The 26,770-nt window shown below is 38.4% G+C and overlaps 1 protein-coding gene across 2 annotated transcripts in view; it reads right to left on the bottom strand.

The window, feature by feature from the left end:
• DISC1 (DISC1 scaffold protein) overlaps window positions 1–26,770 on the bottom strand; it is a 185,945-nt gene that overhangs the window by 13,596 nt on the left and 145,579 nt on the right. Inside the window, exons 10-11 of one of the 2 annotated variants that reach the window (XM_033009509.2) lie at window positions 12,419–12,662; window positions 6,701–6,745 (exon numbers count right to left, since the gene is read on the bottom strand). In XM_033009509.2, coding sequence (XP_032865400.1) covers window positions 6,701–6,745; window positions 12,419–12,662 — 289 coding nt within the window. Of the gene's footprint in view, window positions 1–6,700; window positions 6,746–8,389; window positions 8,468–12,418; window positions 12,663–26,770 lie in introns of those variants that run through there. The other variant, XM_033009516.1, reaches the window with a different exon arrangement.

Here is a 26,770-nt window from a genome sequence, read left to right as displayed (position 1 = left end):
ATGAATACTCGTTTTGTAGCAAAGGCTTTGCATGGTGCTTTGCATCGTCAGTATTAACCTGTATTTCGGGGTTCTAAGATTTGGCTAGTAGCTTCTACCCTGCTGCAATTCCAGGCAAGGACTTTATTGGTGCATTGGTCTCACACTAAACATGCTTAGAAATAAGAGACTATTGTTTTCAACTCACTGGCTTGAATTCCTTTGTCAACTGAACACTTAGATTCTCACGTAAAGTAAAATGTCCATTCTATCTCATGTGAAAAAAATATAGTGTGTTCTTTTTGAGTGATCACACTTTGAGTACATAATGAATTGTCTAAAAATGTAATAAAAATCCTGTTTACTTTGGAAATTAAGATAAATGAACAATGAGTACTAGGAAAATGTCCTCACAGCAAAATTGTTACCACAATATGGGAAGGCAGGGAAATCTGAGTAAGTAAAAATTGGATCAAACTCGTTTAGGTCTTTAAATTCTTGAAACCCATTTAATCATAACTATATGGCTATGGTTGCACTGCAGTGTAACTAAAATAGCTCTATAAGGTAGAGGTTATATACTATTAATCTTAAACCCCTAATAGGTATTTTGCAGCTTAATTACTCTTTAATACAGCAATAACAGTGTACAGCTAAACTATTTTTGCACCTGCATGACACAGCTGCCCTTCTACTTGAAATTAGGATCTTCTCCATAGTTTAGACAAGCATCATTTCTCAGGAACTTACAGGCATCACACGAAAAATGCAGGAGGATCATCATATAAATTATGGTTTTCCAGAACATACATATCTATATATATATATATCGCCTTTCTTATTTCAGATTGGAAAGATGCAGTCACACAGAGAACTCTAACTTTAGTTTAACATCAAGAAGAGTTACAAATGGAATGGAAAAAAATACATACTACTCTCAAAAATACACACGAATAATTCTAAATATTCAACCAATTCCACAGCTTCTGTCCTAAGGCCCTCATTTGAAAAAAAAACTTTGATAACCCAGAGAAGTAGATAGGAAAGATTTCTCTCTGAGTCTTTCATGCCTAGTCATGTCACTGGTAACATTGTTATTTGACATTTGTCTACATAGGCAGGGAAACCACTGTCAGTGACACACAAACTATTCAGAACTGCTCCTGGTTGGAAAATGGCACTTTACACTGATCAACAACATTTCTGAGAGGAGAGTGGACTCTGCCTCCAGCTCAACATATTAATAAAATACAACTCGCCCAAGCTTGTGGGTTATGTCAATGCTACAAGCTACTGTAAGTCTTAAGACTACTTTGGTTATTTTTGCACTAACAGCATTTTTAGGAAGTAGCTGGGAGAGATTGCAGGAGTCAGGAAAGAGCTGAGATGCAATATTGCTTTATGGATTTTTCTGTGAACAGGGGATGTAGCTGGTTGGGATTGTTTTTTTTTTTCACCTCTAAATCCTTAAGCAGGTGGAAACAGCACAAATGTCGGTGTGCTTTGTTATTTTTTTTTTTAAGGTAAAATAATTCTGCCTTCTCACACAAAGTAGAAATTCTCATTCTCTCCCAGAGCTGCAAGAGTCTGATGCAAGAAACAGGAAGAACAGACAATGTTCCAGCTAATGCACAGCTGGAGCATCAGCATTTTGAATTAAGAACAGGAGTGGCTTCCACTTTAGTCTTCTGCATTTCGTTTTACCCTTTTAAAAGTCATTTTAGTCACCTACGAGCAACAGCTCCTCAACAGCATTACTGACAGAAAATGTTTGATCAGCTTTTCCAGTACAAGTACCTTCCATGCCATCTTGGATCTAGTTCAGCAATTTTATATAGAAGAATCGGTATTGTAGTAGCTAGATTAATCTAACTCTATTAGGGATTAGAGTCTCTAATAGGGTCTTTGGTGGTTGTGCTGAGAAGAAGGATTTCCTGACCATATCCTTAAAATTCATTCTTCCTACAGAGGAACTTTTGTAAAAAGGCATTGCCTTACTTCCAACTACCAATATCATAACCCTAATAAGTTAAAAGCATTAGAAGACCTTCTGCAGAACAAAGCCAGATTTCTTTCACCTGTACTAAATTCTCTGTCTCCTGTAATAGTTAAAATAATTCAAAATAACATCAATAACTACGAAAAGTTGCCCTTGCAGACAGATTCTTCACATAATGGCACAAGGTTTAGAATAGTGACTTATTGTTGGCAGAAGTGCTGGATGCTTAGCCTCACCCCTTGCAGAAGTTAATGGAAATTGTGAGCACTTGAAACTCCAGAACATCCAGCCAGGGCACCTCTTAAATAATTTTTAGAAACAAAATGGGAACATTCATATGTTTGTCCTGCTTGAGCAGATGCTTCAGTCACATGCAGGCTCCGGGCACACGCCCTCAGATAATGAGCTACATGGCCACGAAGTGTCCAAAGTGCAGGTGGAAGAAGCATTTGTCCCTGCTCTGCATCCCAGATTTCCTGCCCTCTGTGCACTGTCCTGGGCAGGTCCTGTAGATGAGCAAGGCAAAATGGCCACTGAGAGAGAACAGGCCTAATCTCTCACTCTGAAAACAATGCATGTTTACTCATGACCAACACCATCCTAGCATCGTGACAAGGCTGACCAGGAAGCAACCAGGGACCACCAAAGCCCACTCTGACTGGCAGTGCGATCAAGCCCACTGTGATTGCCCTCAGCTGGTGCCTATCTACACAGATCTTTGCAGCTGACAGGGATTTTGTGGTTCTGGTTGCAGGGTAGAGCCTGCTTCCAGGGCTAAACTGCCCTTGCAGCAAACAAGTTTTTGTACTGCAAACTTCCCTTGCTATGAACCAAGATGGTTACATTTCATTCTACCCTTATATACAACACACAATAATAATTAACAGTTGTCCTCTTCATCATTATTTTTTATGTGATTAAAGACTTTGACTTTCAACCAGACCAGGATTTCTAAACATTTTATTATTCCTTTCCTTCTTCAGTGTGTTCCTGTCTTCTACAGAGCAAGGTGCCCAGACCAGTGCTGTAGTCCTCTGGAGGCTTTGACATTCTCAGCTAAAGCACAGTAATTATTTCTGTCTTACAACTGACATTCCCATTAATGAGGCTGCAAATGACATTTGCCCTTTCTTGCAACAGGATGAACATAATGAATCGCACTCTATTTGTAGTCCACTATAACCCTAGATTCTGCTTCTGCAGCATTGTCATCTTAGCTGCTATTTACCATCTGTATACATAAATCCGACATTTTTCTTCCTCAAATGTAATTTGCACCTGTCTTTTAAAGTATTCCATCTTATTGATTTCAGGCTATTCTTTCAATCTATCAAGAGCATTTGGAATTCTAATCCTAATTGAAATTATGTTGACTGGCACATAAACTCCTGGCCTACCTCCTTTTTAAAGGCAAATACCAAGTCTGCCTTTTACCGATCCCTTGGGACTTCATGCTTCCTCTAGGAGTTTTCAAAGAAGCTTGTTAATGGTTTGGAGATTGTTTTTCTTGGCTCCTGTGTACTCAGAAGATATTTCATCAGTCTAGCCTGACTTGAATACATCTTACTTGCCTTAGGATCCTTTACTGTGTTTGTCTCTTGCTACCTTGTTGTGAATACTAAGAGCACTACATAGATGGACAGAGTTTATCATTTTTAGAAAGATCGAAAGCAAATAAAATAAGAAAGTGTTTCTGCCCTCTGCTCTCATTTCATTATTTTCTTGTTTACTCTTCTTATTAGAAGACACGCAAGCTTTCTTTCACCTATCTCTTACATACAGCTTGTCCCTGAATTCCTTTGCCATTTCACGTCTTTCGTTTACAGTAGCTTAGTGCGTACAGTGGTCTTGCTGGTTTGTTCTTACCAGCACCCTTTTAGGCTCATCCTTAGCAACAGTTTTGTCCTTCCCTTTTCAAAATTCTTTTGGGTCACAGAAGAGCTGCTGACACAGATATGTAGTTTGTTACTGTGTGTGCTCTTTTCTGCACCTAAAGAAGATGGTGCTGTTACTATAATCATGATGTCTTCTGGAGGGCACCAAAGATCATCTCCTGATTCCTCCTCCTACAGAGTTCATCCCACATAAACTCACCCATTACTTCCCTGATTTTGTTTTGGTGAGTTTCTCGCAGAGGTAGTTACCCACCTTTTCTCAGAAGGGAGATCAAGGTTGTTTCCCAATTACTTTTGCTCTTATCACCTTCTAGCTTGTTCCATCAGCCTGTTTATGTCTATTTAGGAGACTGCAGCACTACAACATGCTCCTCAGTTTCTCATATGCAACAATTCAGGCATAAAGCTTTCCAGATAGCTGTTTTGCAACTGTGACGTACCTCCTCCCCACCATCACACACTTTTCCCATATTCCCTTTGCTTGCACTGATCCTCCTCCGCAGGGATACAACAACACATGGGAGTGTTAAATGACTCAACAAAATTACAGCCTGATGTTGGTAATTCTTCCCTTTGTGTATCTTCCATTACAGCTATGGAGGAGTGTCCTTAGAAAAGTATCTATGCAGGAAGAGAGCTTTCCACTGCCTTCCAGCACCCTGCTGTGGTCTGGGTGACAGCAATCTTCTCATTCTTGTCTCTAGTAGACTGAAGATCTTCCCTGACTGCAGACTTCCTAAAATCAGTGCACACCACTGCACTGGCTCATTTAATTAAACTGGGACAACTCCAGTTCCTGCTGTGGGAGGATGAGGCTATTTACTGACTTACCAATAAAAATTCACAGTGGGCCAGGACTTGGAAAAGAAACAAAAGCATCAAATTGTTTGCTAGGGTCCACACCCTGCTGTGCTAGGAGTCAGCATAGCTGGGTATCATTTATAGGTGGTCCCTAGCACTGTTCGCTCCCATCTCTGCTCCCAAGTCACTAAGATGCAACAATCCAAAATGACTAACAGGGTGCTCTCCTGCAGGCAGCGAGGAGACTGACAAGAGCAGATTAGGGGACCAGAGCATCAAATGAACATTTAGGCAAAGCCTCGACATGGTACAGGGTGCTGACAGTCTCATAGAGCTTTTTTAGAGCTGTCTACAAGTCAGCATCAATCCAGCTGTGGCAGTGTGGTAGAGCCTGGCTTTCTAGCAAATTTCCATTTCCTTTATTTGTATTGTTGCGCTCTATTCTCTTTGTGCACTTTTTTTTCTTTCCTCAAAACTTCAAAAGGGCGAAGTTTCTCTGCTTGTGAGGACTTTAAGATATTAAGCTCTTAGTGAATACTTCTGCAGCGGCAGCCCTCCATGCCTGTGAGCTCTGGTGTATCTGTAAACCCAGCACACACAACACACGTGCACAGGGCACAACTCCTGGTAAGCAAAAGAACAACTTCTTCAGTCAAGGGCTGGGCTGTACGACAGCTTTCAGTGCAGGCTACTGCTGGACACAAGCATGCAGTTGTACGCTCAATTGCATTGGTCCAGACCATACATCGTTTTTAGTTTCCAGCAAATACTCTGCTGTCTTGGCAGCTATCACTACCAACGTGCCCTCAGTATTTTGCTCTGCTGGCAGTAGGGATTTTGCTACCTTTATCCCTTGGGACTATCTGCACCTATTTCATGTCATCTGTGGACACAAGCACCTGCACAATTTTGCTTTAATTCACAGCAAAGTTCACTGATAAGAAAGGCTATTTGCATTTTCTGCAAAGTTCACCTTCACTCTCAAGGATTCTTCTTTTTATTTATGCTGAACTCACAACACAGCCAAGCAGTCCACCCCAGCATGCTCTCATGTCACAGTCTCCTTGTAAACAAGGTCAACAATCTGAGTTTGGTCTTGCAGTTAGATTATTTTTCCTGGAGCATTCCAGCTGATCCACAGTCTTTGGATTCATTGGTGAGAATCCAAAGAAATGTCTTATCTGAACAGTTATCCAAAACCTGCAATTTTTATTTATTTAGTATTTGCTTGGCTGAGCACTTGTCACTTCTACTTGACAGGTGACATGTATGTTGTTATTGAAGGTGAACTGGAGGTTACTTATCCATGTAATTAATTTGCTGGCTGGACACAATGCTTGGATAGTAAATTTCCTTAATATGTAAGTTGCAACCCAAGGCATACTGATACAAAAATGGATCAGACTGAATCAGCACAGCTCTTAGAACCAGTGTAAGTCTCCTTACACACATATTACCTAAACTCTTAGTTTGTACGTATGTAGATTCTCATCACTTACTCCACAGGAAATGAATCTCATGTTACTTGATTATCCTAGACTCTCTTAAATATATAGATGAGGATCTGTATTATTTTACATATTATTACACGTCATTTATGAAAATAAAGAAAAATGACAAACATCCACTATTTTTATTCAGATTATATTCCTAAATTCCTATTACCCTCTATTCTGCTGCAGTATGCTTTTATACTTCAAAAGTAAGGTCCAAGGCATTTTTAGTGGTAGACAAGGAAACAAGTAAAGCATCATCCTGTTGTTGGTATGTCATAAGTGCTAGCATGCACTAGCACAGGATTCAACTATAAACTCCTCAAAATACACAGGAATTTTGCCGTGATCTTCAATGGAAAAAAAAGAATGGGCCCACTCTAGTTGTACCTGTGTTGCTTTTCTATGTGGTCGTATACTCTAGCAATTTTTACTCAAAGGTAATACTGTAAAAACAAGTGTCATTAGTTCTAATTGAGACCCAGAAAAGTTTGTACAATATCACCACTTTACACTGCCTAGAAAACACTTACCTCAGATAAATGAGCCTCTGCTCCAAATGAAATGTCTTCCACAACCTGTTAGAGATAAATTATTAAGTATACAATAATACATGCTATATAAACAGTAAGATTTCAATGGTACTTGTAAGAACCATAGAGCACATTAAGAAGTTATATAAGCTGAACAATTACATCATTTTGCTTCACACTCATGATATATTTAAATTCCATTTAAAATGGAGCAGTGGCAGCCACCCAATATTTAAAGCTAAATTTGAATGTATTTTATTAAAGCCTGCCTTTGGCTTCTCAGTTAAAACCCACAAGGAATACTGCCTCAAGCTGAAGGACTATTGATAGATTGAAACAAACTTTTATATCAAGCTCTTATGGATCTATACACTATTCAAGAGTCGACAGAAATTTTTTTTTTTTACACAAACCCTGATAATGATTTTGGGCAGGAGAAGTGAGAGACCCCACTGATAGTTTGCATTGGTAACGTGCTAACTAGTCAGTTCCTCTTTCAAAACTTGCTTCATCTGTAAAGTCTATGAGAAATTAGCCAATATTTCACTGATTGGCTGAGGAGCAAAGAAATTTGATGCTAACATTATTGGGAAATCATTAATACTTATCACAAATAACAGTATTGATAATCTTTAAAAAACCAGATAGGGATATTGCTTTGGTAGGGCAATACTTAGTATCACGGGTATGTACATATATGTATAATAAAGTGCGAAATCATTACTCTGCCATATAATCATTATTATTACTGCATACCAATTTCAGTAATCTATCGGAAAAGAGGTTGTTTAGATTTCTTTTACCTGTAATACTAACTTTCTGATTATATTTTTGCTGCATTAAGCTTACTAAGATGCTATGATCTCTAGCTAAAGAGTTAGCATTTTTACCAGTAGATACTACACAGCAGCATCACATGCAGCTAAGGGGCATCTTACTGCACAAGAATGCGTGCGACTGTACAACAAGGATCTGATCACTGTGTACAAGCCAGCTGCCTGTTGCTACAGAAATCCTTTCCAGCTTGGATTAACACACAAAACACTCAAATGCTGACTTTCACTGATGCTTAATGCTGACATTTAAAATGAAGATTAAATTTAAAGTTTCCAAATTATTTTTGAAGCTCTACAAATACAAAGTTTAATTAAAACCCAAATGAATGCACAGCTTACTTAGCTTTCTAAAGGCTTTGTCCTCTGCACATTGCAGACTTTACTCCTGGACCATAGGCTATCTCAATGCACAGTAATGAGCCACAGCCCTGCTGACAGGGGCTTTCTTGGTGCTTGCTATCGCTAAATTCTGGAGAAAATGTTGTGTCATATCCTGTGATGATTTCTTTTTAAAATACACCACATTAAATATTATTTGTTATTTTTTCACAATTGCGCACTTAGTATCACTTAGAACATTCAGTATCTTAAAACGAGGAAATCACATGAAGGCTTTGCAATTATAGAATGTCTTCCCAACACCAGAGTACTCTATAAAAGACCCTGAAACATTGTCCCAGATGGCAAAACTGAAGTATTCAGAGGCAAGGAAAAGACGGCAGTCCTTACTCTCACCCCTGCTCTCCGCTTCTTTTATGGTGAAAAAGTGAGAAATAATCTACAACGAATTCTGCTGGGATAACTACCAAAAATGCTGACTTACAAAAGGTAACACTACTGAATTTTGATTTTTACCTTGTAACTTTAATCACCTTAATTTTCTTGAAATCTAGTAGGTGTTTCTTTCCTTCATAGTGATTAAGAGGGAGCACTGCACAGCATGCCAGATTGCAGAAGAAGAAGAAAAAAGGATAGGTCAGGAACTGAAGCCTGCAGGTGCACACACACTCATGTTCATCAAGATACTCGGTGTTAGGGAGGTCCCTGCACACGCACATGTCTCCATTAGTTATCATCAGTACTTCTGGTGTTATAAAAAGGTTTTGCTTACACATACATTATCAACAAGCAAAAAATAAAGCAAGATATCATAAGGAGTGGAACAAGCAGGCGTTAATGTCTGAGGAGAAATGAAATGTTACTGTATATTTTAGAAATCACCCAGATATGTACCTAACTGTGTAATAATGATCATAGCAACTTCTACCTCACTCACCTGTCACCTGGGCAAAATAATTTGCAGTCAGTTTAAAAGCATGGAACATTTGAGATGAAAACTAGAACCCATCTTTAATTCCTCAGACTTGGGCAAAAATCAAGCCAAATCAGTCAAAGACAAACTAGAACTGTAATGATAAGGCACCCTAATTTCATCAAGATAACTATCAGCTGGAGAGTATATTTATATGAAAATTCAAGAATCTATCTCAAATACATTAGACAACAAGCTGACTTTGACATGATTCAGGCTAATAATATTGTCTATAACTTCAGCATTTTTTTTAAATACCGTAATCTAATGAATTATCTGTAATTGAGAGGAGTACATCTTAATTTTTAATTAACTCAGAGTGTTCCACAGTATGATTTTTGCTGGCCTCACTTTATTTAGTTTTGACCAACAAATAAGTAGTGATGTTTCAACAAGCTAAGCTGCCAAAGCATGGGATTGTATTCCCTGAGTAACAGTCAGTGTTATAAAGGAAACCTGATTTACTGGATTGCTTTGGGATGCCAGTCTACCACATAAACAAACTACTGGGGAAAAAAAAAAAATGTGTACTGTCTTAGAAAACACAGTTATGAAGACTATAAAGTAACTGTTGACAGTTAATAAACCTGAGCTCACACACGACAGTAAAATATCAGAACTTTCAAAGAATTTATACCTTACATATTTTAGACCAGAACATGTCATATTTTATGATCCAATGAGGATATTTAATTAAAAATGAAAAACGGCCCCTCTGCAAAGCAGTATCTGAGTATCTAAGTGAAGGGTTCTCTCCATTCGTCTATTTTGCTTTTCATATTATTATGTTTCTTATTTGTTTATTTGTTTTCTAATTAAACATATACAGTAAGATAGTTATATGCAAGAAAACGGTATTTACAGTATACATCAGCAAAACCAATATCCACTCCACAGTAGTACTTAGCCAGGTATGACATAATAAATAACTAGAGAGCTTCATTTATAGCATTTCATCATAAAGTAAATCAATCACCTGGGGATGAAATGTACCTTTCCGAGGCATACATGCACATATGCTATTATTACCCTTTGCTATACTGATTTGAAGCAAGAAATTCCGTAATCTCTCAATACAAAGAACGCCAGTCTTTCCTTCTGCTTCAGTGACCAACTGAAATCGAATCTCTAGAAATCTCTCCAGAAATTCCCAAATGGGGAACAGAGGTGATGCAGTTGAAGAGAATAGTCATTCCAGAAACATGACAACCACATCAGGCTACTCCTCTCACAGGGACCCCACGGCCTTGTTAAGTAATATCCAACGAAATACTTCGACAAATACATGCTCTTCTACTAATGGAAAAAAGTAAGTTTTTTCCATGAAAGTCACATGAATGGCTATGTTGGAGACTAAAAGTCACACCACTGGGTTTTTTTGTCACAAACATAAAATTATTTTTAAATAAAAAAAAATACAATACCATATAACAGAGCACTTAAATGCTATAGAAGTGGGTTTTCTTTCAGCTAAGTCCACTTACAAATCAAGACAAATCTCGCATTTCAACAAGTTCAAAACTGGAAGTTAGCATGATTTGTAAGTAATGTGTGAGATTGTTTGTTTTTATATTCTGCCTTCTAACAAACTACTAGGAGGTGTTAAGGAATGTTATGCTATAGCTCTTCTCTTAACAGTTTAGATACTGCCTATCACTCCTACTGAGATCCTACCAGCTTTACTACCTAAAGTGCACTCAATTTGGTTAAAGCTTCTATAGCCCAGAACAAGGAAAAAATCCCAGCTCCTGAAAGAATAAAAGCAAGTGGACCAATCCTAATTCCAGAACCAGAATACAGTCTATATGTTGATGTTTTTTTATGGTTACAGTGGGTTTCAGTCATCACTGATGCATAACTTTGCCTCAATGGTCAAAGCTGCAGGCAGCACTGAAACAGAAGAAGGCTAGTTGAGTAAGTCATGATAAAACATAGCTGTGTTGCTCAACTCCTCCTAAAAGCTGGAAAATGAATGAACGTTCTTATACTAACAAAACTGCTTCTTTTTTTCTTGCAAGTTTGTCGGTCCTAGGAGCACTGTGGGAATAGATGCAGGAGTACCTCCACAGGCCCTTCACTGATGGGCATTTTCACATTTATATTTACACATCAGCTTACGAATGGATTTTGGCATGTTCTCAAAATGGAGTTTGTTCAGGATAACAGGATAGGCCAGATCCCAGGCAAAGGCGTTTATACCACAAAGTTTAAGCACCCAGATGAAGAGTTGAAGTTAGGGGGACAGGCAAGAAATTATCAAAAAGTAAGTTCAAAAGGAGGAGCTTAAGTGAAGCACTGCAAATATGCTTTCCTCTTCCATTAAAGATATGGGCAACCTGTTCTTCTTGAGTCCTACACCTCTCTCCAGAACCAGAAGTCACCTCACTTCAGCTGCCTAGATGTCATTCTAGGATAGCAATGCTGATTTCCAGGGAAACAATCTGGGTTTGCAGGGTGAAATAGACGATCACCTACAGTACAAATCTCAAGAGTGCTACAGAAACAGTCACAAACCCCCAAACCCTCCAGAGCTTCTCAGTTGCAGTTTTGAAAGGGGAGCACAGCTTTCCATAACCAACAGAACTCCTCATATTACTTCAGCAGACTCATCAGGAATACAGTAAGAGGGGTGGGGGGAAGAGGAAAGAAAAAAAAAATAACATCAAAGCCACATCTGACCATTTACAATAAAAATGCTCTTTATGTTGAGTCAGCCTGTAAACCATTTTTCCCAGGAAAAGGCTGCAAAATGCTGTTGAAGCCCAATGTAAAAACAGAATTTTACTAACAAGAGGAGATTTTACAATAAGGTAAGGGCCCGCTTCCCACTAGGTCTCAGCCAGAATAAATGCAAAATTAGGCACCAGCTTTCAATGTAACACACAGCTGAATAGCTCTTAACATCAGATACAGTTAAGCACACCTTTAATTTTTGTCAACCAAATACCAAGGTAATAAAACTGGCAATTGCTATTGGAGGGCCTTTTTGTCACAGTGGTACTGTTGGGTGATGAAGCTTTTTAACAGCTTGTTTACCTCGGCAGTGCAGCTGTAAGATTATTAAGTAGCTGTACATTTTTCAAGCAAGGATGACATTCCCGAACAGAACATGAAAACTTAAAAGAAATTTGTCAAAGCCTACCAGAATCTAAGCTAGGAAGCCGTTGACCATTTCACTAGGGGAGGACAACTTAATCTTTCCCCACTTCAGCTAACACAGACCCAGGCTAAGAAGTCAGCAGAACTAACTCAGAGTGAAACTGGTGAGATGAGGAACAGCTGATAATTTGTGTTAAACACTTAAAAATTTTTCCTTTAAATCCTGATGTCCATTCTGTACTTATTGCCTGAATAATTTCCACATTTTAAAAAGACTGATGGTGAAAGGAAAAGGAGTTGAAGGGCTTCTGAGAAGCTAATAAGCTATTTTATTCATGTCCCAGATTGGAGGCCAGATGTTAAGTTCATACTTAACCTGCCCTGCTGACCCATCACCCAGATTCAACTTCTCTTCTCAAAAGGAAAACCAGCAGTATGACTTGAAATGCAGCTATAGAATATTTCAGATACCTCTTTTAGCTCGCTGTGTTTGGGGCAGGTAACAGTGCCCCATTCTGTGCCCTTTGGAAAGCAACCTTCTTTTCTTTTTTCAGAATCAGATGGGCCATCAGTAGTCATCTCCATCTCATCCATTTGGTTCTCCTCTTCCTCAAAAACACAGCAACTGGTTTCTTTCAGTTGAAACCCTCGGATCAACAGCTGACAGGCCTCCAAGTCAGCTTCCCACACTCTTTGGAGCAGCTGGCTCCCGCAGCTGAAATAAAAGCCAAAAGAAAATAAAACTGCAGTTCAGGAAGAATAGTTGCTATTTCAAGTAATTTTTTGGGTGACTGCTTATTATTAGACAGGAAAATAAAAACAACAAGAAAACAATAGGAGCTCAAATACTTCCACATATATAACACAAGCTATTTCAAACTGAAAAGTAGTAAAATTATGGCCCTGTTATAACGCCAATTGTGTACACTGGCTACATGTGACCTTCTCCTGATCAGACACAAGTTCAAGGGCTCTTGCGATCACAGCCAGAGCTTCCTTCATGCTGTTGGATACACAGGTCTGTCATCCTAAAAGCAGTCATATGGGTTTCCTGAATTTGATGCAGAAGATCATGTATGAAAAATACCACTATTTACTGCATTAAATCCGCTCTAATTTTTGGAAAATAAGTACACTCAATTTCTTGTTAGACTGAAACATTCTTGCTGCAACTGTGGTGATTCAGATTAGATTAAAGTATAATACTCTTCCTTTCCTTCTGTCTTACACTTTTGAGTGTTGTCCTTACCTCTCAACTAATGTGCTTTGCTTTGTTCTACTTTGTTATTCCACTAAAGAAAAACCAAAAGTATGAAGAAATTCAAAATATCAAACTTCTTCATACTTTTAACCCACTGATCATCTCGCAGAGATGTCCATGGACATTACAAATACTGCTCCTGAGATTCATCCAATAGGTATTTTAATCTGAAGTAAATGTGAATTCTAGGCATAGATAGTTTTTCATAACAAGACACTGAATACTAACAGCACACTGCTTGTAAGAGATGTAGTCATGTCTCCATTTAATATATGTTGTCTCTAAGGAGCCAAAAGATTAGGTTGCCCAATAAAACATAGCAGATCAGTGGCAGAGCCTGGGATGGGACACAGAAACGCCGATTCCCATGGCGGTACACACTTCCAGAAAGATTTGAATGTTATTATCTAATAACCACAATATTTTTTTCACAGTGCTTTTCAAATTATATCATTCGCTATATAATTGTAAGCAATTGTAAGTGACTAAAGGAAAATAATTATTTGATTTTGACTTTTCTGACTAAATTAAATACCAGCTTATCTATTATTCTAAATGAAGGATAAAGGACCTACACTGCTCACAATGAATTCATTAATCTAACAAAGTTGCATTATTAACTCTACAAACTCTACAAGATGCCAAGCTGTAAAATTCACACAGCAATGTTTTGAGGCTGAGAGCAAAATTAAGCTCCAGAAGCTATTTGATCCGTGCTTAGAGTCAGTATGTATGTTTATTGAAGACAGAATGCAGCATGAGGTCCACAAATTGGTCTCCCCCAAGGAGTTCAGAGTATCACTAATTAGAAAGGGAAAAAAAATCTTCACTGGATTACACTTCTGTGTTCCATCCAGGTAGCATTTCACTTACGAAGCCAGAAGAATAAACTAACCCCCACTGTTTCTCTGCTTGTCAGTCACATCATCACAGTTACACAGTCAAAATATTTCCCTGCAGACATACATATGCCCATTTACTTGCTTTTTGAAAAAGTTTGTTTGCTGATATATATGGCTTATTAAAGGCTCAGAAAATACACTAGAGACCTAAATAATAATTTTCAGTGGATAGCTTGTTTTGGCTCTTCAATTTAATGAAGAACTCTATTGACAAAACTAGAGCAGACATAGTGATCTATGTAGTATTCACAGTGGAGAAGATGTATAGCATACATAAAAGTACAGCATAAGGGTGCCTGGACTGCCGTTATTTGGCCATAAGTCAGCTCATAAGTTAACATGCTTTTGATTGCATCTATGTTTTACACCCATTTTAGTAATCAGCAATTACTGAACATACCGCTAATAGCTTGGTTTTATTTAAGGACATCTTCGTTTTATCATTGTATCTGTAAAACTCTGATACATCTTGAACTAAAGTACGAGATGTTACGCTGAACTTTTCAACTGAAATCAGTGAACGCACATATACTTAGATACTCTGAACATAACTAAGCCCAAGGACTCTGCATCTTTTAGTCTGTATTTTGAAATTCAGTGCCTAGAACCATTTTTCAAACACAATTTTGGAATGAAAATTACTTGAAAGCTGCAAATAGCTGACACAAACACATATCAAATAGTTATTAAAAATTACATTGTCCCCAGCATGCAAAAATCTTTAGCTTTTATATCAGGTGTAAAATCAAGCTCAATTGAGTTTCATAGTTTGGTTTATTCATGTTCAATCCACACTAAAAGTGCATTTGCAGTCTCCATGAATCCAAAAGTATGCGGATGCCTGTACTGAACACAGTAAGTTTTTTCAGGTATGCAACTTTTCAAAATGATGGATCAAGATTAGATCAGGTTTTATATTATTCCTCTACTTATAAATATTTTATGATGTATCAACCTCTAAGTGTTATATGCATGTCTGTACATTACTATCAAAGTAGCATACGTGGCAAGTTCAGTGGAGGTGCCAGGAACAATTTGCTGGAATCCACAACAAATCACAATCCATCACCTTTTATATAGACCCAGCAACAACAAAGCATACCTTAATCACCTACTGACTGTGAACTTCCAAGTGCCAGAGTGCTCATGAGGGCAAAGTGCCAGGCTTTGTACAAACACCAAACAGATTACAATGATGGCCCTTTTCTCAGAAAGTTTAAAACAAGCAACAAGAGCTAGGATACAGATGAGGATATTCAAAGAAGCACTGAGAAAACAGTGGATTGAACATGGCATCTTAGCTACAGTACAACAGTTTAATTAGTTAAATTAGTAACTAGCCTAATCACTATCAAGCACACTGAGGTATCACAGTAAATAAGCACTTTAAGGACTTGAAGCAGTCCAATGAAACAGATCAATGGATATCTAAGATCTCCATCCCTCCAGAGAGGAATGATGTAAGAAAGTATAAAATCATAAACAGGCAAGTGATTGATATCAATGTGGTTTAACATCTGCAAATGGAAGTCACTCTTTTGATATGTAAAAAAAAAAAAAAAAAAGAAAAAAAAAAGAAAAAAGAAAAAAAAGGAAGAAAAGACTGAGTAGGTAGGTAAAAGACTGTGAGCAGCCTTGACATTGAAGGCCAGCAGTTATGTTTGATGTGACAGGATAGAGGGAACCAAGCAAACAAAGTGAAATGGTCAGAAACACAGAATATATTAAAAAAAAAAAAAAGAGAAAGAAAGAAAGAAAGAACAGTCATTGCAGTGGCAACAGCACTTTGAATGGCTGAGAGTAGAGCAAGACTGCTTTTGTCAAATCACGGCCAGGGAAATGGATGTTGAAGTAAGGGAGATGCAAGACTCAACCCAAGTAATTTTTTAACTGGAAGGATAGCTGGCACAGATCTTATCTCAAGGATACTATGCAGAAGACGCTATAAGAGCAGGCCTAAGTTGACTTGAAGATTGGCTGAGACATCGAGAGCAACAGAAAAGGACGCCGCAGGGAGAAATCTGGATTAGGTCAAGTTGATGATGACGGAAGAGCTGTCAGAGAAACAGAGCTGTTTATGGACAGGAGAAAATGAATGCGGAACAGAAAGGTTTATCTTTGAGTTCTCTTCAGAAAGTGGCAATTGAAATTGTGACTGAAGATGCCTTTACCAAGTTGCAAGTAGTTTTTTATGAAACACTGGAGACCAGAGGGTAACAAGGAAACTAGAGGATATCATTAATCTACACATAACATTGGGTGAAATTCATGTCAAGAGTCATATCCAGCAAGGATTCTCTTTCTCTTCCTTGAAGTTCAAAGACCACTGCTCTTCTGACTTTTCACAAGATTCCCAGAGATATCAATGGGGGCTCTCAGCACAACATTATTCTAAAGCTATTTATAGTGCTAACTGGAACTACAAGAACATGACTTTCCTATTGAGGGCTCTGCATACACACAAAAGGCACATTCAGTTCCTGAACATTATAGCCTAAATGAAAACATGCCTGTGTAAATATAGCCAAAAGATTTTATATTAAATCCTATTTTTAAAATGAAATCAAAACAAAGTCCCTCAAAATTTCCTCAAAAGTAAATCAAAATCAACATGGGGAGGTGGGTGACACTACTTGTAAATCTCATCATCTCTAGTTTTTAGGAATTCTCCTTCGTGAGTGAATTGTTAACAAGTGATTTATAACAACCTGGGGTTAACACTGTGTGTTGATAGATAATGTTGCTCATTTTAAGGGAAATCCCTGTATGAAGCCACATCTTGAAATCCAAGAGAGTGAGACTGAAGTTAAAAGGCTACATAGTAAGACTTCTATTTAGAAACTGCATAAACAATAGCTAACTTATGAGGGGAGATTAATCATCACTAAGAAGAAATACTCTAGTCAACTTTCTTCTACTAGGTGAGCCACACTAAGACGCAGATTCAGGAAAGAACGTATTTATCTTTTCCCAGTACCTCAGTACCTGGCACACATGTTAACACTGCATTCATTGACCCTCTCTGACAAGAAAGCAAACAAAAAGCAACAAAAATAGTCTGACAGAAACAGCAGAGATTTTCATTACAGCAATTAAAATGATTGGAAAGTTTTGAGGCTTGCAGAAAATGGCAATGCAAATCAAAAGACTTTGCTCTATATCCCCATTCTTTGTTGATCTATTGTACAAACTAGGGAAAGTTTCTCTGCATTTTGGTCACTCGCTTCTATTGATATTTTGCACCACAGGGAAGGAACCAGTTCTTCTTACCCTACATTTAGTTATGTCTTTTTTTTCCTTTTCTTAAGGCAACAGCCATGCAGTGAACAAAGAAAGCAAGTAAAAGAAAGTATGGAGCAATAATACTTAAAGGAAGGCAACCGTATTGCTTTACTGTTAGCAGAAATCCAGCCCTCTGATTTGGTTTATCAGATTAATTCACAGTCATGTATTAATAGCCCTTCTTATTTTTAACAAGTATTTACTACTTCAGGAATATGTTTTGCTTCTCTCCTTCATAAAAAAAGGTTTCCAGCCTGTTCAGTTCTTGATCTTTAACCTTAGCTGTTAAGATGCCTACAACCAATCTGCTGAACAAACCAAGGTCTACAGTGTTCCCCTCAGTGCATCACATGGGGCTTTAAGGAGAGGGAGACACATAACCTTGTTTTCCCCATCTGGCTGGTGTGCAACGGCAGGCTAATAAGGGAGAAGGGCAGTGAGGGCTCATCAGATCACGGCTCTCAGCTGATGAATGCAAAAGAGAGAAGGAAGGTAGGTGAAGGAAAAGGAACAAAGAAAACCTGGACTCTGGCTGAACAGCAACTTTTTTTTTTTCTTCCTTGTCCTGCACACTAGAAAATCACCTTTTCTAAACATCTGAAATCAAAACCTTTTTGTTTTGTTTTGTTTTTCTTGCAAGTCTTCCTAATCCTATAAACCCCTCCATACAACCTCAATTTTACAATTCAATTCCTTGCATTGTGTCTCCTTTCCAATCTCCTCAGGAACTGAAAATTGCATGAATTGACTTCATATTGTCCCCATCAGGTGGCTGTCCCCCAGCATGGGAGACATTCTTCCTACTCCCTTATTTCAAAGCTCACTGATAACAGCTGTTTGCTGTTCAGTGCTATTATTGCACTTCTTCATGTAAAAACAAGGCACTCTCCCAGAAGATGAGGAGACTCCACACTCCCCTGGTCAGATGACAACCTGCTTTAACACCTACCTTGGAGACTAGCTAGAACTCGACAAAGTCTGAAGCTTGCAGTACCTTTCTCTGGCACAAGCAATTTTCTTCTCTGACCTTGCCTTCTCCCTTATAAAACATAGAATATTATCCAGAAAACAAGTAGCTGACCCTCTTTCAATGCAATGTTTGACCTACATGGAGAATACTCTGGACCAGAACTGTAAGAGCCTAAGAAAGCAATCCTCACAATCCCCATTTAACTTCCATACTCCTACATATTCAACACTTAAAAATTTTGCTCTGAGCTGACTTTTCTAATATCTAAACCTTATGAGCCACAGACAAGTCCTCTGCACAACAGTCCTATCCAAAAGACATCCAGCACACCCAGACAGGACATGATAGTACAGCACAGAGATGTGGTGGACACTACTTTCACGCAGCTGGAAGAATGGGTGATAGCAGTGGCCTTGCTTTCTACAGTGTCCCAGGAGCAGGCAAATGTGCAGAAAGGGACAGATGTGAGGAAACAGGTGAGCAGAGCCACCAGTCCAGCATTCTCTGTGGTGGCTATGGCATCCTCCTCTCCTACTCTGTAGCAAGGTAGAGTATACCTGGAGGTGCAGAAGGAAGAGTGCCTGGAGCCAGGTCTCCCGCATGTTTGTTGAGTGATCTACCCTCTACGAGACTGCTAGGGAGCACCCACCACAGTCTTTTAAATCATGTCAGGATTAGGAGCTATCACTTCTTGGCTTTGTGGGGCAAAAAGAAGAGCAACAGTTCAACTACCTCCTTGACCCCATCCACCAAATTTGAGAAGCGTTCTAGTGGAGAACCCTGTGAGACATCTCATGAGCAGTCATCTGCTCGTCTGCGATTTTTAACACTGTAGACACCCTAGGCCCAGTATAAAAAACACCTACAGAATGGAACTGAAACGTTACAAAACCACTTTGGAAGGAAAAATGCCATGCTGGAACTATACCACTCGAACGCTGCACAATCTCCCTCAGGCTGCTGCTGCCTGGACCTCGCTTCTTTCTCATCTCGCCTTGCCCCTGTCTGAACTTTCGCTGCAGGGACGGTGTATTTGTGTAGGTCTGGCCACAGGGACAACCTCCACAGATCTCTATACTCTTTCCAGTGAAAAACTTAACTCTTCTTTTCCCTGCTTCTATTTTCTCCCCATCTCCGTGCTGTTACCTAGCAGGTAACACTGCCATATGACAGCCTGTGCACAGAATAAGCGCATATGCAGTACAGAATTAACTAGCTGAGAACATCTAAATTATGTTATGTTTATAAATATTATGTGCTAGTTGTAAATAATTTTAATTGTATCGTTTTATCCTTGTGTGAAGGACTTCATAGTATGTGATGATGTACATATATGAAGGAAATAAGCTTTTTTAACTTATATAAATACTTTCCTTTTAACACAGTGGTAGTGACATTGAAGCAAAATCAGCATACCATGTAACCATCATATATCTCACAGTGCTACAAAGTGAGGGACAGAGTATTCAAACCTGCATGCCAAATTGTCAAAGCTGGGTAAACAAAGGGGAGCTGTGAGTGTAGGCAGTTTACTACTTTGGATTTGTAGCTGAATGATTTCTATCAGCAGCTGAGATACATTACTGAGAATATAGCCTTTAGTGCAGAAGGCAAAACAAACCATGCATTAGGGGGGAGGGCTGGAAGTTAACCACGACCCAGGACCAACTACAAGTAGGACCCGCATATCTGATATTCCAGAATTCCATTTTTCTCTCTGGTTCTACAGATTTTCATTTATTGAAGCATTATGTTTTACAGCAATAACTGTATGCTAACAAAGTGATGAACCAGATGGAAGTTGTACTCTCTCCCGTAAATTCCACCCTGCTACCCCCCAAAAAAATCTAAATTATATGTAATGCATCAAAATATTTCTCACATGAAGAGTCATTACACTCTCACATTAATATTTTAAATCAGTTTTGGACATTTTGTACATATGTATGTGCTACACCACCAATTCTATAAATTGTACACTTAAGAAAAAATGGATAAATGATTCTATTATGATGGATGGGTGCAAAGATTCCTATGGAATTTTCTCAGACCTTTTAAATGCTATTAACTTGAACTTACTTCATAAAACATTTCTTAAAAAACTCCTTCCCATTAAGACATTCAGAATTTTTCAGAGAAAGAGGCTAACAACAACAAATAAGAAATAATATTAATGTAAAAATACATGGCCCCTCACAATGATCTCAGTAAAGAGAAGAATATAAGTAAGTATCTGACAGTATTTTCTGCCAAATGATTAAAAAATATTTAAGCCTATCAGCTACCTTCATTATCCAGAAATTCCTCTACTCGCTAAAACATTACCTACTGCATCCAGGATAGTGAAAGATTAGAATCTAAACTGAAATCTAAAAACAGTCTGCTAAGGATCACGACATCTTTCCCTTGCCCATAGAAAAAACCTGGTATCAGCATCTTAAGGACAGAACTACCACCTTGTATTTTATGTGAAATGTACAGATTTTATGTATACTTTTTCTTTCTTGAAAGGCCTGTTCGAAAACAAGGCGGAAGAACAATTTTTCTAGTGCTTAAAACCAATAATGGGCATTTGATTAGTGTTATTAAAAAACAAGATACCATACAATACCGAACAATATTTTTGCCATTTTTCTCTTCAATCCTCCAGCACAAAACTTTAATCATGGCCTGTCATCTCTCTATCAATAGTCAATGTCACTGTGTTATACTTAAATTATCTCCACTGGAAACACAAAATGACAGACTGCTGCAGCTGATGGTTTTCACTTTGATTCTGAATGCAAGGTGGGTGCGGGAATGGGACCAACATGTCGAATGCAGGAAATTAAGTAATTTACAGGGGGAGAAGGAAGGCACCTTGTAGTAAGAATTTACTACTCAATTTTGTCCCTACATTTACTGTACAGTTTATTTTTACTACATTATCTAATCTATAATGTAAAAATTTACTACCTGCTTTCAGGGCTATTTATTTCTCTTTAAAAAAAGGAAGAGAGTAATGGTCCCCTGCCCCTACCTCCACTGAAATATCTATTATAAATAATCCATTCCAAGAGTGAAAAACTTAACTTTGATAGATGAGGAGAAAGCTACCAGGGAATTCTTCTTATTAAGCAGTTCACATAAAGCCACCTTCTCAACCCTAGTTTATCATTCACCTCACTCCTAATCCAATAAAGCACCTTCAAGTTTGGTACTAACTCTGATAACAGTCTGCATCCTGCTTGCCTTTGGCTCCTGCAATAACAGCAAATCCCCACAATGTCATTAAACAGTTGGGTTGGGGTTTTTGTTTTTTTGGGTTTGGGTTTTTGGTTTGTTTGGTTTTTGGTTTTTTTTTTTTTTTTGACTGGACTGGGAATTGCTGGAATTAAATATTTTTTCTGCACTATTTAATATTTGATCCCAAATCAGATTTAAAGGAGAGGCACAAATTAGGCCCTGATTTGGAAAGCATGCATCTCGGGATCCACGTATTCATCTAAGCTCTGTTCAAGTAGTTGCATTGCTACACACGCCTAAATACTTTCATGAGCTTGAACCCCACAAAGGATTCAACTTTTAGTGACTTCCACTGAAACTGAAGCAATTCATCGGCTTTTTAAAGTCACAACCAGTTCTAATTGAAGAAAGTACATTTGTTTGCAAAAGTATGCTACAGGAAGAAAGCACAGCGTTGGCATTGAGGCCACATTCCCAGCTGCCACAAAATCCGCACTGCTGCAACAGCAGCCATGGCTATTTATACCAAGAGGAGAATGCACTCTTATCACAAAGCAATTATAATAATGAGCCTGATCTCTTGTTTATTACATTCTCTGACCTCAAGTGTTAGGAAGCATACAGAAGGAATTTACAATTCTCCTATCATTTTTATTTAACCTCTGTTCTCAGATATAAAATTCAACAGTTTATAATGTACTCCCCTCTCTGAAAGGATAACAGATGTAGATTTTCAGTGTCAAGTGAATTTGGGAATGTGAATCATCCTGTGTACTACTGACTGAGCAGGAATTAAGCATGCATAACAATTAAAAACAACAAGACAATGAAGTGCCCTTTTAGAAGAGATTGGGAGACATGACATATTGTCATCATGTGGGAATGTACCTTGAAATTCAACCTCTGTAACCCGGAAGACACACCTGGAAAAATGAGAGTGTTAGCCAAATACAGATGTCAATAGCTGCTTGCTTACGGAGTTCCTTTGAAAAGTCCAAGGGCACAATAGGACCCATTGTAGCTGCAGGGTCAAATAAGGTCAGGAGCCAAATCCTGTTCTGGTTCAAAGAGACCAAGAGAGAAAGGGCAGGGTCTACACATCCTCCCTGGTTGGACGCTGATAGCTACAATGAACCCTGCGCTGCTGCTGACAGCACACTTTAAATTTCTGGGGCCTGCATGTCTTCCCAAACTGGCAGAGTATGTTCCCAGCAGTAAGTACATTAAGTAATGAATGCTTCCAAATGCTAGTGGAAAGACTGTCCCGGTTGCATGCCAGATAGAGCTATCCCTACATCTTCATACTCATGCTATGCAGGTGGTGATACTTTATTTATTTTCTACTTGTTTAAGTATCATGATGCTTGTATTTAATTGGCCAGTCAGGACTTTGTGCAAAGTACCCTCCAAACACAGGACAGGAGGATTTAGCAGCACTGCTATATGGCAGGCAGATGATCTCAGACTTCCATCCTCATTTTCCCTGACTGATCTACACCCATTACTACTGTTGATGGCAATCTTGCTCAAGAGAGATGATAAAGCTTCTGAGAAACACACAAACTGGTTTCAAGTCCTGTCTTCAGGGATGCTCTCAAAACCAGTAGCAATAGGAAAATACATATCCATCTCTGAACAGTTTTTTTGTCAAGCTCAAAAGGGAGCAGGGTATTTGTCACTATTTATATGCACCTACATGCTGTCACCAACAAGACCCGGTAAGACATTATAAGCTTAATGCCATGGACACAGAGGTGACAAATGGCTTTGCACCTCCCTTCCCTCACGTAGTCTTATCTCCACAACTAAGACAGGTTGAAGTTTGCATGAAATCAGCTCACAGAGAAGACAACTGAAGGCCAGAGCCAGGCAAGGCACAGGTGATGCTGGTGGGCAAAGAGAAGCACTTTGAAGAGTTTACAGCCATGATACAGTCACCTTTTTCTTAGTAAAAATAAGACTGGGAGAAGTCCTATGAAATCACTGGAAACAGTCTTCTGCTTAAGTGGATGTCATCTTACCAAGTTTTCAAGCTCAGTCCCTAGTTTCTAGAGTGCCTCTCACTGGACACTATGCTCTTACTACACATCTGCAAATAACACTAGCACCTCCTGTTGCACATCATCTCCATTATCTGGATGGGATGATAAAACCACTGCCCTTTAGCATGGCAGAGTATCAAAAGGTAACTCTTCAGAAGTCATAGCACACTGCAAATTCATCCTCATGTTGATGATCTTGGACCTTACCTTCAAACATCTTCTGAAAATCCTGGGATGAGGTCAGAGGCTGAACACTCTGAAGCACACTGTAGTTATGAGATAGAAATAATTGACAGCCAAAACATTTTCACATAGGAGATGGAAAACTATTAAAAGCAAATCACCAAAGCTCACTGTATCAGCCTTCCCTTCATCAATGCAAACACGTATTAGCAGAGATATCTACAAGAAAAACTGATAGGTTTCCAGGTCAAAGCTGCACAACATACTCTCAGGGAAGAAGAAACTAGTATGACTAATGTCAGTCACGTTAGATATTCACTAATCACAAAACGGGATCCCTTCCGCATTCACAAGTATTACTGATTAACAAACAAACAAAAAAATATGAATATGAATTTCAAACTCTTAATAAAATTCATGTAATTACATCAATAGAAGGAGATGAGAAAACAGGAAAGAACACAACTGATTGAAAAATAATAAGAAAAACATTACTTCTGCTCCAAAATACAACACACCAAAAATCTCAACACACCAAGCAGCGAAGTGATGTACAATTACTTATTCTCGATGAGGCAAGAGTTTGCAGCAGAGAGGACTACTGTGACATTAATGAGTTTCAGCAAAGTGTTCAACTCTAGCTTTGCAGGCATAACTGGCCAGCACCAGAACAATGCAGCGTAAGAAAGAGGCATACAGAATAAGAAAAGGTCCTAACAAAATGCACAATTACTAACCAACCAGAGAGGCTGTGAACTTTCAGCACATTTTCTTTTTAAGCAAGGGCAATACTTTCTGTTTTTAGAAGGGGAGACCCAGCCTTCCCTCTGATGATTTTTGCTATGCTAAGTATAAAATGAATGGAAGACAAAGAGCCTGGAGGGAAGCGGGCAAGCTTTTCCATGAATAAGCGGCAAAATCCCCTGTCACCTTGTCTTTGCCAATGCTGCACACTAACTACTGAAGTTAATTCAGTAACTCTGAAAAAGCCCTAGCCTGGATTAATATGGACAGAGATTTGCTAAAGGCTGTGTGACCATGTGCTTTGCTTTTTCTAAAGCTTTAAAAGAGACTGGAAACTGGCCCCAAATCTGACCTTTTTTTTTTTTTCTAAAAAGATTTAGTTTCAATGCTGAGATTAGATTTAAGAAGAACAGAGCTTTCCCCAACTTCTCATAAAACAGTACAATCACGTGCCACTGTTCCCCCACCACCCAATTAAAAAGGAAAAAAGGAAATCAATATTTGTGACCCAACATCTCTGAACAGGCAAAATGACAAAAACGGCAAAAAAAAGACAACAACAATTGCTAAGCTTGTAATTCTTGTGCCCTTCTTCACTTCTTACCATCCCATATAGAAGCCAAACAGTCATTAAAAAATGTTCAAGTCACGATATATACCAAATATGCACTGGTGTAATACTAACTCTTTACTAGGACTTAAAGTGGAAAAGTAAATTTTGTGTTATGTCACCTTCCCTCAGACAACTGCTGGATGCAAAAGCCACCCCATCGCATCCCTCCCCTTCTGTAAAAATCTCCCTCCATACCTTCAGCCAGCAGATGATTCCTCAGAAATTAAAACAAAGTCCTCCATTCCTTGCAGCAAGCATTAATTTTATCACTGCAGATTCAGAAGATCCTTGCTACACCCACAAAAGACACAGTGGGTTCCATCACCACAATTATCTCCTATCTTGCAGAGGTCACAGACAGAAGCAATAGAGGCCTTCTGTTTTTTTGGGTTTTTTTTTTTTTTTTTTTGTGGGTTTTTGGTTTTGTTTTTGTTTGTTTGTTTGTTTGTTTTTATATATATATTTTCTAATTTGGTGGAAGAAGCAGATTGCATTCTTTGCCCCCCTTCATTTTTACTGCTCATGTAATGTGTATTTCATCTATAGATAGGTATAAAAATTAGTTCTGTTGGTGCTGAAAGACACAAGTTACAGGTTGGGAACCAAGAGTTGCATCCTGGCACAAGATACAGGTTTGTCTATCAAAGGATCTCCACTAGCACGTGGCATCAGATCACCCTGAAGATGAAATGAGTATTATGCTGCAGACACATGATTACAAACTCTAATCTGCTGCACTTCCAGAGAGATGATTTCAGTTTCCACCCTCTACCAGCATTAGCTACACTTTCCACGTTCAGAAACAAAAGGAACAGCAGATCCAGTTAATCTAGGCTAATCTATGTCCACAAAGAAATACCATCAAATTTCTTGTGAGATTATTTAAATTTACTAAGAGTTTACAAGATACTGTATTCTGTCAGGGCATTGCAGACGTTTTCACATACAGTGCAAATGATTATGAAGACAATAAGAACATTTAATAAGAAACTGCAATCTAAGATATCTTGAAAAATAATTCGCTGTGTTTTAAAGTTGGGAACAGGCTTTCTGTGAATCAAGCGCTTTCTTTTATTCCTACTATCCAACTTCCACACCCTTCCCATGATACAGAGAGAGGAGATACACAAAAATAGGTTTGCTAAGTTGGAAACAAAAGAAAGAAGGTGAGAATTTACATAATGGAAGTGAGACAAGTGGAAGGGACACAGAGAAGCCACCATAAAGGAAAGACCAGGAGAAGAATCAAAAAGGTGCCTCTCTAAGAATGCTACCTTCAAGATAGAGCCATTAAAGAACAGCAAACAAGAAAGCACACAAACATCTGAAACAGAGGAAAAGAAGGAAATGAAGTAAGAAAGGACAAAAGTTTTTCTTCTGTATTAATTGGATTCACTATTGTGGAAATTAAGTCTCCAAAACTATTAAATAATGAGTACATATCTCCCAAATAAGTCTAGGCCAATACAGAAACCAAAAAATCACATGTATTTTATTAACTAGTACACTTAGTAGTTTGCTTTTGATTATTCACAGCTCCTTTTATTCATAAATATTTTGGGCAAGTAAACTTCCCTCACTACAATAGTACCAAAACAAAA

Source organism: Tyto alba, unplaced genomic scaffold (assembly GCF_018691265.1).
Source record: "Tyto alba isolate M040663 unplaced genomic scaffold, T.alba_DEE_v4.0 Super-Scaffold_22, whole genome shotgun sequence".
Lineage (NCBI taxonomy): Eukaryota > Metazoa > Chordata > Aves > Strigiformes > Tytonidae > Tyto > Tyto alba.
Note: the sequence above shows the minus strand (reverse complement) of the source record. Positions and strands in the feature narration are given on the sequence as shown.